This window comes from Sapajus apella, unplaced genomic scaffold (genome assembly GCF_009761245.1).
Source record: "Sapajus apella isolate SASKATOON/1434 unplaced genomic scaffold, GSC_monkey_1.0 scaffold152, whole genome shotgun sequence".
Lineage (NCBI taxonomy): Eukaryota > Metazoa > Chordata > Mammalia > Primates > Cebidae > Sapajus > Sapajus apella.
Genome location: NW_022437092.1, coordinates 1022654 through 1043188, shown reverse-complemented (window position 1 = coordinate 1043188; position 20535 = coordinate 1022654). Strand labels below are relative to the sequence as shown.

Genomic DNA, 20535 nt, shown 5'->3' with positions numbered 1-20535 from the left:
GGCTGGTCTCAAACTCCTGACCTCAAGTGATCTGCCCACCTTGGCCTCCCAAAGTGCTGGGATTCCAGGCGTGAGCACCGCGCCCAGCTGCTGGGCACTCTTTATGATGCTGTTTTCAGATTTCCTGTGTGGCATGATGTGTGATCCATCCTCCTGTTGATGGATGTTTGGGTGTTTCTGAGTTAGAACGCTGTCCCCAGGCCCCACCCACAACATGTTTCCTGAGTCACTTGGACAAGAATTTCTCCAGGAGGCCGGAGGCAGTGGCTTACACCTATAATCCCAGCACTTTGAGAGGCCAAAGTGGGAGGATTGCTTGAGGCAAGGAGTTCAAGACCAGCCTGGACAACATAGTGAGACCCCCCTCCCCATCTCTACCAAAAAAAAAAATTTTTTTTTTTATTAGCCAGGCATGATGGCGCCCACCTATGGTCCCAGCCACTCGGGAGGCTGAGGTGGGAGGATCACTTGAGTCTGCAAGGTTGAGATTATAATGATCCGTGGTCATGCCACTGCCCTCCAACCTGCGTGACAGAGTAAGACCCTATCTCAATAAATAAATAAATACGAATTCCTCCAGGGTATAAACCAAAAGCACAGTGTCTAGATTACAGAATTTGCAAGTGGTCGGCCTCAGTAAATGCAGCTGGAATGTTTACTAGACAGTAAACACAGTGACCCTTTGGGAGGTGGATGCAGGTGGATCCCCTGAGGTCAGGAGTTTCAGACCAGCCTGGCCAACATGGTGAAACCCTGTCAATACCAAAAATACAAAAATTAGCCAGGTGTGGTGGCACGCACCTGTCATCTCAGCTGCTTGGAAGGCTGAGGCATGAGAATCATTTAAACCCAGGAGGTGGAGGTTGCAGTGAACTGAGGTCGTGCCCCTGCACTCCAGCCTGGGCAACAGAGCAAGACCCTGTCTCAAAACGGTCAGTCAATCAGTAAAACACAGTGGCGGGCAGCGTAGCTCACACCTGTAATCGCAGCACTTTGGGAGGCTGAGGCAGGCGAATCACCTGAGGTCAGGAATTCAAGACCAGCTTGGCCAACATGGTGAAACCCTGTCTCTACTAAAAATACAAAAAAATAACTAGGTGTAGTGGCATGTGCCTGTAATCCCAGCTACTCGGGAGGCTGAGGCAGGAGAATCGCTTGAACCCAGGAGGCAAAGGTTGCAGTGAGCCAAGATCGCACCACTGCCCTCCAGCCTGGGCAACAGAGCGTCTCAAAAAATAAAAATAAAGACAGTGGTCCTTGCACAAGTAGCACATGGGAACTCCTGTTCTTCCCCGTCCTCGTCAATACTTGGTGCTCTCATCTGCTTCCTTTGGCTCCTCTGCTGGGTGTGGAGTGATTTCTCACTGGGGTCTTGTTTGACATTTCCCTGTAATGAATGAGATCAAGCACTTGCAAATAGGTCAGAAAGATCTAAATAGTAGGACTGCTTGAACTGAATTTATTGGTCTTTTGATTTCCTCTTGTACACCTTATTCAGTGCTCCAGAATTAGAGTCACCTGACCCCCTGGCCTGCCCTATCCTGACTCTCTCTCTCCTTTCCTTTCATTCATTCCTTTAGTAAGTATTTAATAAGCAACTACTATGTGCCAGCTACTGAGCTAGCCAGGGAGGATTGACAGGGCATAAGACAGTCCCTGCACTCCCAGAGCCCGCAAAGCGTCAGGCCTTTGACCAGGCTAGGCCACTGCCTGGTGCACCTGACGTGCTCCCCCAGCACCATCCCCTCTCCCTACCCAGCTCCTTCAAGCCAATCCCCTTGAACCAGACCCTCCCTCCCGGAAGTCACCCCACCCCGACCCCAGGCACTCTGGTCTCTAATTCCTCTTCAAGCACTACACATAACAGAAATATATGTTATAACCACACGGATCACAGAGTCCAGCTCCTGCAGGACCCAGCACAGCCCCAGCTGTTCATGCATTCATTCAACAAACATTTCTTGAGCACCTACTATATGCCTGACCCTGTATCATAAACTGGAGATGCCATGGTGACAGACAGACATCCCTGTCCTGTGGGGCTGACATTTGGGTGGGGGAGATGGAGAATGAGATTGTCAGTGACTATAACACATAGTTGTTTGGGGGCTGATAAGTGACTGGAGGTGTGGCAGGCAGAGGGAAAGAGAGGCTTCATAAGGGGGATCTCAAGCATCAGGAGATGGAATTTTCGTGTTTTGTTTTGTTTTTTGTTTTGTTTGAGACAGTGTCTCGCTCTGTTACCCAGGCTGGAGTGCAGTGGCACGATCTCGGCTCACTGCAGCCCCCACCTCCAGGGTTCAGGCAAGTCTCCTGCCTCAGCCTCCTGAGTAGCTGGCGTTGCAGGCACATGCCACCACACCTAGCTAATTTTTTGTATTTTTAGTAGAGACGGAGTTTCACCATGGTGGTCAGGCTGGTCTCGAACTCCTAACCTCGTGATCCTCCTGCATTGGCCTCCCAAAGTGCTGAGATTACAGGCGTGAGCCACCACGCCCGGCCCAGGAGATGGAATTTAAACAGTTGGCCAGGGAAGTCCTCACTGGGAACGTGTCATTTGAGCTAAGTCATAAAGGAGGAGAAAGAGGGAATCAAATGGGATGTGGGGAAAGCATTCGGGAGCCCTGAGGTGGGAGCATCTCAGGCCACAAGAGGAAGTCAGCAAGGGCGAGAGCGAGAGGAAGTGAGGTCAGGAACATGACTGGTCAGATCGTGCAGGGCCTTGAGGGCCTCGGGGAGGAATTTGGCTTTGATCCCTGAGTGAGGTGGGAGCCACGGAGAGTTGTAAGCGGAAGCAAGACTTGCCTGACTGGGGTGTTCACAGCGCCCTCTGGTGGCCATGTTCAGTAATGCTCAGCCCTTGCGGCTTCCAGGTGGATCCAATTACCCCCACCCCACCCGAGACAGAGTTTTGCTCTTGTTGCCCAGGCTGGGGTGCAATGGCGCGATCTCAGCTCACCACTAACCGCTGTCTCCCGGGTTCAAGTGATTCTCCTGCCTCAGCCTCCCGAATAGCTGGGATTACAGGCGCACGCTGCCATGCCCAGCTAATTTTTGCATTTTTAATAGAGACGGAGTTTCATCCTTATTGGTCAGGCTGGTCTCGAACTCCTGACCTCAAGTGATCCGCCCATCTCTGCCTCCCAAAGTGCTGGAATTGCAGACATGAGCCACCACGCCTGTCCACCACGCCTGTCCTTTTTGTTTTGTTTTAAGACAGAGTCTCTGTCTCCTAGGTTGAAGTGCAGTGGTGTGATCTCAGCTCACTGCAACCTCAACCTCCCAGATTCAAGTGATTCTCATGCCTCTGTCTTCCGAGTAGCTGGTATTACAGGCACATGCCACCATGCCAAGCTAATTTTTTGTATTTTTAGTAGAGATGGGGTTTTGCCATGTTGGTCAGGCTGGTCTCGAACTCCTGACCTCAAGTGATCTGCCTACCTCGGCCTCCCAAAGTGCTGGGGTCACAGGCTTGAGCCACCACATCTGGCCAGTGTCCACCCCCTGTACCTACCACCAGCCAGATACCAGGCAACACACCCTCATCTTTATGCCCGGCTGACACCAGACGTGTGCTGTGGTGTGTCCTGGAGAGGGGCTGGGCCAGAGAATGTTGTTCGTCCAGGCAGAAACATCGGGCCTGGAGATGGGGACAGGAAGAATTAACCTACCCTGGCATGGGCCTGGCCATGAGGCGGGAAGAGATGTGGTGCTAAGGGATTGGCCCCAATGTTTAAGAAACCACGTAGCGCCGGGCGTGGTGGCTCACACCTGTAATCCCAGCACTTTGAGAGGCCAAGGCAGGCGGATCACTAGGTCAGGTGTTCAAGACCAGCCAGAGCAACATGGTGGAACCCCGTTTCTACTAAAAATGCAGAAGTCAGCCGGTCGTGGTGCCGTGTTCCTGTAACCCCCACTACTCGGGAGGCTGAGGCAGGAGAATCACTTGAACCCAGGAGGCGGAGGTTGCAGTGACCTGAGAGGGCACCATAACATCCCAGCCTGGGAGAAAGAGTGAGACTTCGTCTCAAAAAAAAAAAAAAAGGAAAAGAAACACATAGGAATGATTTCTCGTCCAGGACACCAAGAAAGCAAGGGTATCAGGGGATTGGATCCATCACCAAGAGGGATACAGTCAACCCTGAACTTTTCTGGGGCCGCCTCTAATCCTCGGTAGGGCTTGGGGCAAATTGTAAAAGGCACCTTTCCCATGGGTTAGCGAACCGGCCTAATACAGGGATTTCTGTTAGGATTTGCTGCCATCTGCTGGACAGTTTCATTTACAACATACAAATCTGCACTACGGAAGAGATGGGAGGGGCCCTTGTGCGGCGCACGCCCTGCCCAGCCGATGTGGCAGCTGTGCCCTCCCCTGGGTTCAGGCTCCGCTCCCCAGCGGGCAGTCGTTCATTTTACCGGGGCTCTGCTGGAACGGGCCAGTAATCCACTGCTCTCTTGCTTTTAACCCCTGCAGGTGCTGCGATATTTTGACTACGTTTTTACAGGCGTCTTTACCTTTGAGATGGTGATCAAGGTGAGTGCACATTTGAAGTGAGAACATGCAGTATGGTTTTGTTTTGTTTTTTCAAGCCGGGTAGAGTGGCTCATGCCTGTCATCCCAACACTTTGGGAGGCCGAGGCCGGCAGATGATTTGAGGTCAGGAGTTCGAGACCAGCCTGGTCAACATGGTAAAACCCTGTCTCTGCTAAAAATACAAAAACTAGCCAGGCGTGGTGGCTCATGCCAGTATTCCCAGCTACTCGGAAGGCTGAGGCAGGACACCTGCTTGAACCCAGGGCTGTAATGAGCCAACGTGGAGGCTGCAGTAAGCCAAGATCATGCCACTGCACTCCAGCCTGGGTGACAGAGTGAAACTCTGTCTCAAAAAAAAAAAAAAAAAAAAAACTGCAGAGAGCCAGGGCTCCAGGAGATTCTGAGCTTTCAAGAATGCCCCCCTCTAGAGGAGGAGTCGGCCAGAGGATTAGAAATGCTCTAGCACTTCGCAGAGTGTGAGAAGAGGGGAAACAAACGGCAGAGAGATGAGAACAGGGAGGCGAGGAGCACCTTGTGCAGGGGGTCACAGACAGGGCTCTTTGGCTTTGACTTTAAGTGAGGTGAGAGCCATAGAGGGTTCCGGGCAGAGGAGGTGTTCACAGGTGCCCTCTGACATGTGTGGGAAGCAGAGGACCTGTGAGCAGGTGATCACACTGGTCCCCGTGGATGATGACGGGGACGGGATCACGCTGGTGACCAAAGAAGACGTGAGATGTGGACAGATTCTTGGAAGGTTCTGGAATCAGAGTCAGTGAGCTTTGCAGATGGAGCCAATGAGGGATTTGGGACAAAGAGGCATCAAAGAGGACCCCAAGGTTTGGATGTAAGAGCCGGCAAGCCAGAGCTGCCTTCCCTCAGGCAGAGGGGCTGCCTCTCATGGAGCAGGGGCTCCCCAATCCTGCCCGGAGTCCTCTGGCCACCGCCCATCCCTGCAGGATGAGGCAACCTCTGGCTTCCCTGCCTCTCCCCGAGAGGCTAGGGAGTGGGTGGCAACACCCCAGGGTGGGGATCAGGCGGGGGCTCTGAGCACTCTCTCTTCTCCCCCACAGATGATTGACCTGGGGCTCGTCCTGCATCAGGGCGCCTACTTCCGCGACCTCTGGAATATTCTCGACTTCATAGTGGTCAGTGGGGCCCTGGTAGCCTTTGCCTTCACGTAAGTCTCCTCGCGAGGCCTCCACTAGCCTCTTTTCCCCCACCCCCCTGGCCTGGGGGCCACCCATCAGATCAGGGGACATGTTCTCAGGGTCCAGGGACGGGGTGTGTGGGCTCTGGGGACGCGGGGGAGATCAGCATGCCACCAGGAAGAGCTTCGATTGGCTTTTTGCATGACAGCCGTGGAGGAAGAAGGAGAAGGGACCCCCCCCACGCACCTTCTACCTCCTCACACAGCAATGGGCCTCAGCCACGTCACCAGCCTCTTGCTGTGCTGCTTTCCGTAGACTAGCCTTGCCGGAACGTGTCATTCCCCTACTGCTCCACACGCGCCGCCCAAGCTGCTGTCTCTTTGGGGAGTCCCTAAAGAGACAATCAGGAAATGAATGTGCGTGAGAATTCTGACCCCCTCCCCCCGTGCCCAACGGCCCTGTAGTTGTAGACCTGGTGACTCCCTTTGTGTGTCTTTCGCTTCTCCCAGTAGTCCTGGGATTCTCCTCTGAAAGGCCGTGTGTCAGTATGGGGCTCCACCATGGTGCCCTAGTTGTAGGCAGCCATTTCGGGGTGGCACCCAGGCACTTAGTAGTCATCCCAGGATGGCATCCAAGCTCTGGGTGGCCGTTCCAAGATGGCCCCGGAGTTCTGGGCTCTCATTCCAAGATGGCTTCTGAATTTGGGATGGCCATTCTTAGATGGTCTCTGAGTTCCAAGGTGGCCTTCAAATTCTGGGTGGCCATTCCAAGATGGCCCCCAAGTTCTAGGAAGCCATTGCAAAATGGCCCTTGAGTTCCCGGGTGGCCCCCAAGTTCTGGGCAACCATTCCAAGGTGGCATTTAAGTTCTGGGCGGCTGTTCCAAGATGGCTTCTAAATTCTGGATGGCCATGCTTTCAAGGTCCCTGAGTTCCAAGGTGGCCTTCAAGTTCTGGGTAGCCATTCCAAAATGGCCCCCAAGTTCTAGGAAGCCATTGCAAGATGGCCTCTGAGTTCTGGGCTGCCATGCTAAGATGGCTTCTGAACTCTGAATGGCCATGCTTACATGGTCCCTCAGTTCCAAGGTGGCCTTCAAGTTCTGGGTAGCCATTCCAAGATGGTCCCCAAGTTTTGGGTGGTGATTCCAAGATGGCCCCCAAGTTCTGGGCAGCCATTTCAAGGTGGCACCCTCGTTCTGGGTAACCATTCCAAGATGGTGCCCAACTTCTAGGGAAGCTATTTCAAAATGGCCCCCAGGTTCTGGGTGACTATTTCAAGATGGCGCCCAGCAGCTGAGTGGCCGTTAGCCATTAGGACCCCGATAGCAGACATAGCAGTACATTCCTGAGGTTGTAGACATTTGGAGCAGGATGAAAAACATCTAATAAGTCTCTAATCGAGAAATAAATCTTGGGGACCCCGGCTGTGCCCATCATGGTGGATTATTCCCTGAAAGGTTTTGGAAGGATCTTGACCTACTCACTCCCCCTGAGAAATCAGAGGCTCCCTCCTCAGCCCATCTGGAGGGACCCTTGAATGGTCTCCGTGACCAAACAGTGAGGACGTGGTTTGTCAGGAGGGCCAGAATGGTGGCCCATTTCCAGCTGAAGACCTATAAAATAGGCCACACTTAGATTCTTCTCTGGGGACACAGTGAGGTGAAGTTGTGTTAGAACAAGAAATCTCCAGAGTTTCTGGGTGCGTGCCGCAGAGCTGGAGGAGATGTGTCACGGAGGTCGGGAGGCCAGTTGTGCTGCTTTCTCTTTCTCTTTCACTCCTTCCTCCTCTTTCTCCCTCTTCCCTTTTTGTTCACTTGCTCTTCTTTTCTTTTTCTCTCTCCTGCCCTCCCTCCCCACCTCCTTCCTTCTCCTCAGAGTTCTTCAGTATCTATTTGACTGCTACAGCAATGGAAGAGATTGCTTTAAAAAAAAAAAAAAAAAAAAATGGTGGCTGGGCACAGTGGCTCACACCTGTAATCCCAGCACTTTGGGAGACTGAGACAGGCAGATTGCTTTGAGCCCAGGAGGTCGAGACCAGCCTGGGTAACATAGGGAGACCCATCTCTACAAAGAAATATACACACACACACGCATATGTATGTATACACACTCACACACATGTATATACACGCACACGTATGTATGTATATACACACATGTATGTATATACACGCACACATATGTATGTATATAACACGTATATACACACATGTATGTATATAACACGTATATACACACATGTATGTATATACACACGTATGTATATGCACACATGTATATGCACATGCGCACACACGTATGTATATACACACGCACACACATGTATCTACACACGCGCACACACATGTATGTATATATACACGTGCACATGTGTATATACACATGCGCACACACATGTATGTATATACACACGTGCATACACATGTATGTATATACACTCACACATGTATGCACACGTGCACACATGTATGTATACACACGTGCACATATGTATGCACACGCACATACACGTATGTATACACACGCATACACATGTATATACACACGCACATGCACATATGTATATACACACATATGTGTATACACACACGCACATACACATATGTATATACACATACACACATACATAGAAAGTAGCCAGGCATCATGGTGGCATGCCTGTAGTAGCAGCCACACAGGAGGCTGAGGTGGGAGAATCCCTTGAGCCCACGAGGTCGAGACTGCAGTGAGGCAAAATTGTGCCATTGCACTCCAGTCTGGGGAACACAGGAAGAACCCGTGTCAAAAGAATAAAAAATTTCAAAATTAAACATCAGTGAATTAGCTATTTAGGATATTATTGCTTTGTATGGTTACTGAATAATTTTAATAGTGATGAATACCAAAGAAACAGGTTCAGCAAGCTGTTTTGTATGTTTAAAAGTAAATAAATAAACAAAACACAATGCACATCACATTAGGGGACAAAGATTGCAACAAATAACACAAGGAGCCCATGTCCTTAAAATATAAAAAGCAGTTACAAATCAATAAGAAACACCATTCCTCAGTAGATAAATGGGCAATGGACGTAAACAGAAACCTCATAGAATGCTGGCAACTAGTCAAACTGAATGGTAGATCAACCTCATTGGAATTCAGAGAAATGTAAAATAAAAATGAGATACATTTGTTCCATATCAAATTAGCACTGTTTTTCACCCCCCAAAAATGATTGTTTTAGCTAATCACAGTGTGCATAAGAATGTATTATAGTAGACTGGGCACAGTGGCTCATGCCTGTAGTCCTAGCACTTTGGGGGGCCAGGGCAGGCGGATCACCTGAGGTCAGGAGTTCAAGACCAGCCTGGCCAACATGACAAAAATACAAAAATTCTCTACTAAAAATACAAAAAATTAGTCAGATGTGATAGTGGGTGCCTGGAATCCCAGCTACGCGGCAGACTGAGGCAGAAGAATTGCTTGAACCTCGAAGCAGAGGTTGCAGTAAGCCAAAATCGCACCACTGCACTCAAGCCTAGGCGACAGAGCATAGCTCTGTCTCAAAAAAAGTGTTGAGGAGGTGACAGTCCCACCTCCATCCCCCAAGTTGACCATCACAATTTAGGGAGGGGATGACCTTCAAAGGGCCCAGGGGCAAGCCTTTCAGTGTGAGCTTTTGCCATTATGGGCCACTGTTTACAACATACTGTTTCTAGGTTCTCTGGAGTTACAATTAGCCTCTTCTTTTAAACAAAGTTAATCTGCAAAAACAAACCAAAAATTCTTTTTCACCAGAGGTCAATTAGCATAATGAGCTAAGTGCAGTGACTCACACCTGTAATCCCAGCACTTAGCGGGGCCGAGGCAAGTGGATCACTTGAGGCCTGAGGTACAAGACCAGTCTGGCCAATATAGTGAAACCTTGTCTCTGCTAAAAATACAAAAACTGGCTGGCCATGGTGGGGGGCTTCTGTAATTCCAGCTACTCAGGAGGCTGATGCAGGAGAATCGCTAGAACCCAGGAGGGGGAGGTTGCAGTGAGTCGAGATTGCACCACTGCACTCCATCCTGGGTGACAGAGCAAGACTCCGTCTCAAAAAAAAAAAAAAGTAGAATGATTCTTTGTGTTACAAAAGAATCTGCCATGGAGAGTTTCTTTTTTATTATTATTTCTGTGTTTTCTTTTTAAATATCAAGTTGGCTGAGCGCAGTTGCTCATGCCTGTAATCCTAGCACTTTGGGAGGCCGAGGCAGGTGGATCATGAGGTCAGAAGTTCAAGACCAGCCTGACCAACATGGTGAAACCCTGCCTCTACTAAAAATACAAAAATTAGCTGGATGTGGTGGTGTGCACCTGTAATCCCAGCTACTCAGGAAGCTGAGGCATGAGAATCACTTAACCTGGGAGGCGGAGCTTGCAGTGAGCCAAGATCGCACCACTGCACTCTAGCCTGGGTGACAGAGTGAGACTCCATCTCAAAAAAAAAAATCAAGTTATACCAGGGCATTCAAATTTGGCCTACGGCTCACAGCAACTTGGCAGCCTGTTTGCAGAGTCAAGCTTTTACATTGTTCTTGTGAAATTAGTACAGGCATAAAGCCACCCTGCACCCTTGAAAATCCATTTTGAATGTTGTTGTTGTTATTTTAATTCTTACACAAGACAATGATCCAGATAGGGATTTCAGGCTGTCCTGTCAGCCCTGGCAGGCTTGTAGATTGTGCAGGAACTGGGAGTTGTGAGATTTTGCCAGTGGCATTCTGGCACGTGTCTGGGACTCTCCCAAAGCTTTGGAACAGCTGATGGCCATGAGTCCAACAGGGAGCATCTTTATATAACAGTCAGAGGAATGGGAAAGGAGACCCTGAGACCTCACCCCTACCACATCCTCCCCACCCCACTGTCAAGAGTCCATCTGATGCTACTGTTCCTCCCCCAGGGCAGGGATGCAGGCCCAGCACAGCTGGTCAGGTGCCTTGATCAAGCCATTCCTGCACGCCTAAGAGCCAAATTGCTAGAAAGCCAGAATAACGCTACTACTCGAGCTACTGCTTTTTCCCCCCAAGAAAAGTTTTGGAATCATCCCCTGGTTGCAGGTTTCTGGTCTCTCTTGTCTGAGAAGGTCTGTCACCCTATGAGGACTTGGCTTATTGTCTTTCCTTGTCATCAGATAGTTGGCACGTTGGAAGGAGCATGGGATGCTCTGAGTTTCTCAACCTGAGTGCTGAACCCATCCCCCCACCCAACAAGGTCCTCTGCTTCTTTCCTTCCTGCTCTTTTAACTCGCTTTGTCTGTCCTGTGTGCACATCTCCTCGTTGACAAGGCTGAGAACCCCAGCAAGTATTAGATTGACCTTCCTGTTGGAGGAAAAGGTCCCTGCAGGTCTGTTTGATTTCTCTAGACGTGCAAGTCCTTCAGCCTGTCTGTGCCTCAGTTTTTCCCTTCTAGATGAGGAAACTGTGGCCCAGAGAGACTGTGGAGGAAAATAAGCCCAGCAAGATCGCTGAGGTTGGGTTGAGCTGTCAGATGCTGCCCATCTCCCAGCCCTGCGTACGGAGGCTCACAGTGGGCAGAATGGCACTCTCAGCAGCCCAGCCGGCCTGCATTCTCTGAGGTCCTGGCAGGGCTGCAAGATCCAGGGGAAGGGAGCGTAAGGTTGCTCTCTTACTTGTTGAAAGGAATCTTGCTATTCTGGCCCTTTAGGGTCAAAGCAAGGATTCTCCCCGCAGTGCTGTGATTTTGGCCCCGTCTCTGATATGGGAAAAAACTGCCCCTGTGGTCCCACCAAGGGATGTCGAAGCTGTCCTAAAGGTGTCCACCCTCCTGCACCTCACCCAATATCTGTCTGTGTGTGTGTGTGTGTGTGTGTGTGTGTGTCTGTGTGTGTCTGTGTGTGTCCTGCTCAGTTCACTGACTGTGTCCCATGCGTCCATCTGTCCACCATGAACGCACCGTTTCGTGAGCCATCACACATCATATCACGCTCTGTGCCCATGCATTGGGGCAGCCAACTGACATTTCTCAGCAGCTGGTGGATCATGATCCTGCCCTCACTGCCAAGAGTCCATCTGGCGCGGCTGCTCCTCCCCCAAAGACAGGACCGCAGCTGCCAGAACACCTTGATCAAGCTGCTCCTGCATATCCAGGAGGCAGACTGTCAGGAAGCCAAAGATGGAGCCCTGAGCTGCTCTCTTTTGATCCTCATCTTCAAAACAGCCCCCAACCTGAAAGGATTCTTTTTCTTGCATGTGATGAAATGGAAAGATTAGAGCGCAAGAGACCCACACCTGGGTTTGAATCTCTGTCTGTCTGTCTTCCCCGCTGTGTGCCTGCCCTTGGGCAAGTCACCCTTTTTCTCTAGGCCTCAGCTTCCTTATCTGGAAAATGGGCATCATGGTGCCAGCTTCCCACAGGCAAATGTAGTGATGTTCAGAAGACTCCCATCTTAAACCTAAAGTCAGCAGACTGGGCAAAAATCACTAGCATTGGCTGGGTGCAGTGGCACACACCTGTAATCCCAGCACTTTGGGAGGCCGAAGTGGGCCGATCACAAGGTCAGGGGTTTGAAACCAGCCTGGGCAACATGACGAAACCCAATGTCTATTAAAATACAAAAGTAAGCTGCGTGTGGTGGCTACTCGGGAGGCGGAGACAAGAGAATCGCTTGAACTCGGGAGGCAAAGGTTGCCGTGAGCCAAGATTGCACCATTGTACTCCAGCCTGGGCGACAGAGCAAGACATAACCTCAAAAAGCAAATCACTATCATCGAAAACTCCCTCAGTGATTCATAAGGAAGCTGGGTATGGTGGCTCTTGCCTGTAGTCCCAGCTACTTGGTAGGCTGAGATAGGACAATCACTCGAGTCAGGAAGTTCAAGGCTGCAGTGAGCCGTGATCACGCCACCGCACTCCAGCCTGGGTGACAGAGCAAGACCCCGTCTCTAAAAATATAAAATAAGGCCGGGCCTGGTGGCTCACACCTGCAATCTCAGCACTTTGGGCTGGGTGGATCACCTAAGTCGAGGAGTTTGAGACCAGCCTGACCAACATGGCAAAATCCTGTCTCTACTAAAATACAAAATTAGCCGGGCATGGTGGCAGGCACCTGTAATCCCAGCTACTCGGGAGGCTGAGGCAGGAGAACCACTTGAACCCGGGAGGCGGAGGTTACAGTGAGCCGAGATCGCGCTGCTGCACTCCAGCCTGGGTGACCAAACAAGACTCTGTCTTGAAGAAAAGGTAGAATCTCTACGATTCTAGGTATGCAGCAATTCCTAGATATACCGAGCTTGAGAACCCCAAGTCAGAATATAGGAAAGAGATGAGGGGGTGTAGAAGAGAATCAACTGGGAATATTTGTAGGCATTTAAACCATCCTGTGTTGTAAAAAATATCTCACTAGCTTGGCACAGTGGCTCACACCTGTAATCCCAGCACTTTGGGAGGCTGAGGTGAGCAGATCACCTGAGGCCGGGAGTTCGAGGCCAGCCTGACTAAAGTGGAGAAACTCCATCTCTACTAAAAATACAAAGTTAGCCAGGCATGGTAGTGCGTGCCTGTAATCCCAGCTACTCAGGAGGCTGAAGCAGGAGAATCGCTTGAACCTGGGCGGTGAAGGTTGTGGTGAGCCAAGATTGTGCCATTGCACTCCAGCCTGGACAACAAGAGCAAAACTCTGTCTCCAAAAAAAAAAATCACTAACTTTCAAAGGGGTTGTGGATGGAAAATTCCATAGAGTCTTTGGTGACAGGGTTTACGCCATTCTGATGGTGATCAGGTGTTTCTAACCTGAATCTCCAGTCATTGTTGAAGGCTCCTAATGAACCCAAGCCTGATTCCAATGACAAGTCATGAGAGGACTCACTGTCCAGTGCTCACAGTTTTTTCCAGCCCTGCATTTGCTCAGAGGACTTCAGAGTTGCTTTTAATTCCATCCCCAAGTCACAGCTCTTTGTTCTGCCTTCATAAGGAGCAAACCAAGGCCATAGCTATTAATGAAACATCAGAATTCCACAGACCTGGGTTGTTTATTTGCTTGTTTGTTTGAAGAGACAGAGTCTTACCCAGGACATGGTGATTCACACCTGTAATCCCAGCACTCTGGGAGGCCTAGGAAGGAGGATCATTTGAGCCCAGGCATTTGAGACCAGCCTGGGCAACATAATGAGACCCCGTCTCTAGGAAACATAGAAAAATTCACCTGCATTTCCAGCTTCTTGGGAGGCTAAGGTGGGAAAATCACCTGAGCCCCAGAGGTTGAGGCTGCAGTGAGCCAACATCCCGCTACAGCACTCCAGCCTGGGTGCTCAAAAAAAAAAGAGAGAGAGAGAGAGAGGGTCCCCTATGTTGCCCAGGTGGGCCTCGAACTCCTGACCTCAAGCGATCTTCCCAACTTGGCCTCCCAAAGTGCTCGGATTATAGGTGTGAGCCACCGTACCCAGTCTGGGCCTGTTTTGCAGATGAGGATAATGAGAGGCAGAGTCAGGATTCAAACCAAGGTCCCCTCAACTTCAAAGTTCACAACCTTTAAGACATTTTAAAACCTTGCAGCTCCGCAACTCCTGGAGAAGAGCGATTTCTCCGGCTCTTGGCAGTGACTTTCCGCGGCGAATTCGCCTTTGGTAACTGACAGCTTCGCAGCTGTCCAGCTACTTGGAAATTTGGCTTTCTTGGGTGCTGTTGGCAGTGCCGGGGGCCTGCCAAGGGTGGGGGACTGAACGGAGGTAGGGGCGGCTTCCAGACGGAAGGATGGACACCGGCCAGCGCCATGAGCCTGAGGCTGCCCCCACTGCTCCCCGGGCAGGACTCAGTGGTGCTCAGGGGTGCGTGTGTACGTGCGTGTTCTGTGTTCTTTCTTCTGAGGCCGCTTACGATCTGTCTCTCCTTCCGATGCCACATCACCAGGAGCAGTACACGGTAAAGTGTCTCTCTCTCTCTCTCTCTCTCTCATATTCTGTCTCATGATCTGTGACCTGGTGCAGCCTTGTTAGTTCTGGGCTTGTTTCCATGGCCTCGTGTCCTTGCCACTGCTGTCCTGTTGCTTAGAATGACCAGAACACACTCCCTGGGAAGGAGGCGTTTCAAAGGGTCTTGCTGATGCCTCCGCCCATGCCTCACCAGTTCCTGCAGAGAACAGAAGGGGCAGAGGTTCCGTTTCAGTAGGTGAGCTGGGTGGAGCAGTTATCAGAAGCAATGAAAATGAACTGGACATGGCGGCTCACGCCTGTTAATTCCAGCGTTCTGGGAGCCCAAGGCCCGTGGATCACTTGATGTCAAGAGTCTGAAACCAGTCTGGCCAACATGGTAAAACCCCATCTCTACCAAAAATGCAAAAAATTAGCCAGGCGTGGTGGTGCGCACCTGTAATCCCAGCTACAGAGGAGGCTGAGGCAGGAGAATTGCTCAAACCCAGAAGGTGGAGGTTGCAGTGAGCTGGACCGCACCACTGCGCTCCAGCCTGGGCGACAGAGTGAGACTCAGTCTCAAAAAAAAATGTAAAGAATAAAGTGGCCATGGAATACATACAGAACGCCATGGAGATGGTTCCCAAATGTCACTTGTTTGGGACATCAAGATTTTAGCCAGTCCATGTGCAACCTGGAGGTACCGTTGTTTGACGTTTTTTTCCACCAACACATATTCCAAACTTCAATTTCAACAGGAAGCTTTAGCCAGGTGCAGCGGCTCATGCCTCTAGTCCCAGCCATTTGGGAGACTGAGGCTGGAGGATCGCTTGAGCCCAGGAGTTGGAGGCTGCGGTGAGCTGTGATCGCACCACTGCACTCCATCCAGCCTGGGTGAGAGTGAGATCCCATCTTTTTAATAAAAAAAAAAATAATAATAATTGAAAAAAAGGAAACTATGTTATCTACTCACAACCAGTATTGCTAAGCTTGGATAAATCTGCAACTGCAAAAGTAAATCTAACAGAACTCAGACAATGTTGCTGCCTTCAAGCTGGGCTCTGTTAAAAGAGAAATTATTAAGTGTTACGGAGGTGTTAAAGACCTGGTAGCATCTGCCTGAGGCTCCCTTTCTCTCACAAGCAGAACGTCTGAAAGATACGTGGAAAAGAAAATGTTACGTCCCTCTGTGATCCATTCAATCCATGCCCCTGTTCTGCTTAAAATTATCTCAGTGACTGTCCAACATGTGTCTTGCACTTGGAGGCTTGGCCTTGAGATGATGATGATGCTGGTTTTAAAAAGAAAAAAAAAAAAAAATGTCCGGAGTATGTCTGTGACTAGCAGGCTAAAATACAGCCCTTGTCTTTGTTCCCTGAAAACTGGGAGAAAAGAGTCCTTTAAAAAGCAAATGGTGGCTGGGCATGGTGGCTCACGCCTGTAATCCCAGCACTTTGGGAGGCCGAGGCAGGTGGATCACGAGGTCAAGAGACCAAGACCATCCTGGCCAACATGGTGAAACCCCGTCTCTACTAAAAAAATACAAAAATTAGCTGGGCATGGTAACGAGCACCTGTAGTCCCAGCTACTCGGGAGGCTGAGGCAGGAGAACTGCTTGAACTCAGGAGGCGGAGGTTGCAGTGAGCCGAGATCGTGCCACTGCACTCCAGCCTGGGGCCTGGTGACAGAACAAGACTCTGTCTCAAAAAAAAAAAAAAAAAAACAAATGGTGTGAAGAGTGATGTTTTTGCTCCTTGATACCAAGACACATCGTGTTGGGGGTCTCTGGGGCAGTTCTGCTCATGACGCAGGAGGTCACTGTAGGGAGATGTTTGCTAGGTGACCTTCCCACTCAAGGACTCAACCTGGAGGTATCCAGGTGTCCTGACACCACACGCCAGGTGCAGGCTAGGGGCTGGGACAGGGATCAAGATTAAAGGGGAAACGGACGGGCGCAGTGGCTCACACCTGTAACCCCAGCACTTCGGGAGGCCGAGGCCAGTGGATTGCTTGAGGTCAGGAGTTCGAGACCAGCTTGGCCAACATGGTGAAATCCTGTCTCTACTAAAATACAAAAATTAGCCAGGTGTGGTGACTCAGCTACTCAGGAGGCTGAGGCAGGAGAATCACTTGAACCCAGGAGGTGGAGGATGCAGTGAGCCGAGATCGCACCACTGCACTCCAGCCTGGACAATACAGCAGGACTTCATCTCAAAAAAAAAAAAAAAAAAAAAAAATGATTAAAGGGAAAATGAACACAGAGAAGAATAAAGTGCGATGTAAGCCTTTGAAGAGTTTTCTGTCTCAAACCAGAGACTGAAGAAAGAAAGAAAGATCAGTGGCTCACACTTGTAGCCCCAGCACTTGGAGAGGCTGAGGTGGGTGGATCACAAGGTCAGGAGTTCAAGACCAGCCTGACCAAGATGGTGAAATCCCGTCTCTATTAAACATTTTTTTTTTTAATTAGCCAGGCATGGTGGCAGGTGCCTGTAATCCCAGCTACTCAGGAGACTGAGGCAGAGAATTGCTTGAACCCAGGAGGTGGAGGTTGAAGTGAGCTGAGATTGTACCACTGCATTCCAGCCTTGGCAAGAGTGAGACTCCATCTCCAAAAAAAAGACAAAGGAGAAAGAAACAAACATTAACTCCGAAACAGCACATAGGACATAGGAGCTGGTAGGAGCCAGAGGCAGGCAGTCAGGGAAGACTGTCTGAAGGAGCAACTTGAAATTTGGACTTTGGGGACCAGGTAGTTCTGTGACTAGGGAAGCGGAGGAAGGGCATTTCTAGCAGCAGGAATAGTATATGCAGAAATGGACAGAGGCAAAAGAATTGTGGCTGGGGCTGGAGATACGTAGCCATAATGGGAACGGAAGATGAAGGTAAGTTGGGCTAGGTTTCGAAGAGCCTCAAATGCCATGCCCAGAAGTTTGCAGCTGCTCTTCTAAGAATTCAGGTGCTCCAGAAGAATTCTGAGCAGGAGACAGAGTGACAAGGTCACTGTGCATGAACGGTGGAGGAAGGGCCGGGTGCGGTAGCTTATGCCTATAATCCCAGCACTTTGGGAGGCCGAGGTGGGTGGATCACAAAGTCAGGCGATCTAGACCATCCTGGCCAACATGATGAAACCTAAAAATACAAAAAATTAGCCTGGCGTGGTGGCACATGCCTGTAGTCCCAGCTATTCAGCAGGCTGGGGCAGGAGAACTGCTTGAACCCAGGAGGCAGAGGTTACAGTGAGCCAAGATCGTGCCACCGCACTCCAGCCTGAACGGCAGAGTGAGACTCCATCTCAAACAAAAAAAAGATGGAGAGAGACAGGGAATGTGGAGACAGTTGGGAGATGGGTGACAGGGGTCTGACCTGATGGCAGCCAGGAACGGACAGGTGGCGGGACATCCAGGAAGGTGACCCACTAGGGATGGGGGATAGAAGGCAAGGAGTTGAGCATGATGTTGAACATGACCCTCAGGAGGGTTCTGGTTTGAGCAACTGGATGGGTGATGAGTGCCATGAACCACAAGCTATTCATGGTCCCACCCAGTACCCTCCTCTTGGGGGACCTGAGTCATGGTCGCCAAGGGTGTCATGGCATCTCTGGGGTCTGCATTGCTAAGCTCAGTTCCAACAGGCCTTGGACTGAATTCTGCATGGTCCTCTCTGCCAGAGATGGGCTCAGAGCCCCGTGGAACAATGCAGCAGAGACTGTGGCAGCAGCCACGTCAGCATCTAAAAGGAGTAGACCATGTTATTTTCTCTCCTGCGGGCTCGGAATACGGTGGGGGAGGGGAGATTTGGTATAAGGGCCACTTTAAGATCTTCCAGAATCCCATTGGAAGGGGGAGGAAGTCTCATTTTTTAAGAGCCCACGATACCACGTTTAAAAAGAATACACAGGAGCCACTGAACTGCTGGACCAAGGGCTTTTTTGAAAATGGGTGTGACCAGGCGTGGAGGCTCACGCCTGTCAGCCCAACACTTTGGGAGGGCGAGGTGGGCAGATTGCTCAAGCTCAGGAGTTTGAGACCAGCCTGAGCAACAATGCAAAACCCCGTCTCTACAAAAAAAAAAAAAAAAAAAAAAAAAAAAAAAAAAAACAATTAGCCAGGCACGGTAGCGTGTGCCTGTAGTCCCAGCTACTTGGGAGGCTGAGGTGGGAGGATGGCTTTAGCCCAGGAGGCAAAGGTTGCAGTGAGCTGAGATCGTGCCACTGCACTCCAGCCTTGGTGACAGAGCCAGACCTTGCTTAAAAAAAAAAAAAAAAGCTGGGAAGAAAACGGGGGGAATCAGCCAACCCCCTAGAACCCACTTGTACTGGGTCTCAGGGCCACCCCCTTAACTGATCAGGCCCAGCCAGACGACAAAGGGCCCTCAGCCAACCCCGGGACCAGAAACACAAAAAGCCACCTACTTACTGGCTCTCGAGCCCGAGCTTAACAGGTGAAATGGACCTCTCTTCACCAGGAAGGGCAGGGCTGTGCCAAGCTCACCCCAGACTTCTAGGCCTGGGAGGGTAGGGGCCTGTGGACCTGTGGGCTGCCCCCTACCCAGCCTCACCTCTGCTTCCTCTCTTCCCTTCTCCCCACCCTAACATTCTTCCACAGTGGCAATAGCAAAGGAAAAGATATCAACACGATTAAATCCCTCCGAGTCCTCCGGGTGCTACGACCTCTGAAAACCATCAAGCGGTTGCCAAAGCTCAAGGTGAGACTGGAATATAGTGGGGTGGGGGGACTGTCCGGGTTATGTACAGTTGAGCAAGTTGCACACTGCTCAAGGACACCGTATTAAAGGAGGTGCTGATGACATCCTAGCCATCGTATATGGATATTTGTATTATTACAACTTCCCAGCAGATGGCAGTAAAGTCAGTTGACATAAAATAATCTGTGTATTATGGCAGTTTTTCTTTAGATGAAATGGCTTAGGGTTAAGATCCTTTTTCCTAATTCACATGAAGGCATCATATGGATTTAAAAGGGTATAACTGTGATCTGTGAAGCAAGAACTACATTTCTTGTTCCATATAACTTTTGACTTTTTCTGTTGTAGGCTCTAATATCTCCCCTTCCAAAATAGCATGAACCAGCATTTCCCGAAAGCCTGTCATTCAAAATAAATACAGGAAATAAAACCAGTCATTAGAGCACCCACTTTCCGTGTATGCTTCACCTGAGGGCCCCCAGAATTATCTCTTATGTAATGTGTTTCTTTAAATCAAGTCACACCTATAATCCCTGCATTTTGGAAGACCAAGGCAAGAGTATTACTTGAGCCTAGGAGCATGAGACCAGCCTGGGCAACATAGTTAGACTCTGTCTCTACTAAAAATTAAAGACGGAAAAAAGACACTGTTGTGGAAATCTAACCAAATACGACTGCCTGCCCAAGGCTTTGAACTCTAACACCTGCTCTTTCTTGGTTAAAAAGGGAAAGCGTTAGCCCGGCACAGTGGCTCACGCCTGTAATCCCAGCACTTGGGGAGGCCAAGGCAGGTGGATCACGAAGTCAAGAGATTGAGACCATCCTAACCAACATGGTGAAACCCCATCTCTACTAAAAAATACAAACGTTAGTTGGGTGTGGTGGTGTGCACCTACAGTCCCAGCTACTCAGGAGGCTGAGGCAGGAGAATCACTTGAACCTGGGAGGTGGGGATTACGGTGAGCTGAGATTGTGCCACTGCATTCCAGCCTGGCAACAGAGTGAGACTGTCTCAAAAAAAAAAAAATAAATTAAAATAAAAAAAAAAAAAAAGACTATCCTAGCCGGCATGGTGAGACTCCCTCTCTACTAAAAATGCAAAAATCAGCTGGACGTGGTTACACCTGCCTGTAATCCCAGCTACTTGGGAGGCTGAGGCAGAAGGATCCCTTGAACCAGGGAGTCAGAGTTTGCAGCAAGCCGAGATCAAGATCGCACCACTGCACTCCAGCCTGGTGACAGAGTGAGACTGTCTCAAAAAAAA

At 50.1% G+C, this 20535-nt stretch overlaps 1 protein-coding gene across 1 annotated transcript in view; it reads left to right on the top strand.

The window, feature by feature from the left end:
- CACNA1A (calcium voltage-gated channel subunit alpha1 A) overlaps positions 1–20535 on the top strand; it is a 421027-nt gene that overhangs the window by 350080 nt on the left and 50412 nt on the right. Inside the window, exons 25-27 of the mRNA XM_032265882.1 lie at positions 4475–4534; positions 5605–5711; positions 19172–19271. Of these exons, the coding sequence (XP_032121773.1) occupies positions 4475–4534; positions 5605–5711; positions 19172–19271 (267 nt within the window). The remainder of the gene's footprint in view (positions 1–4474; positions 4535–5604; positions 5712–19171; positions 19272–20535) is intronic.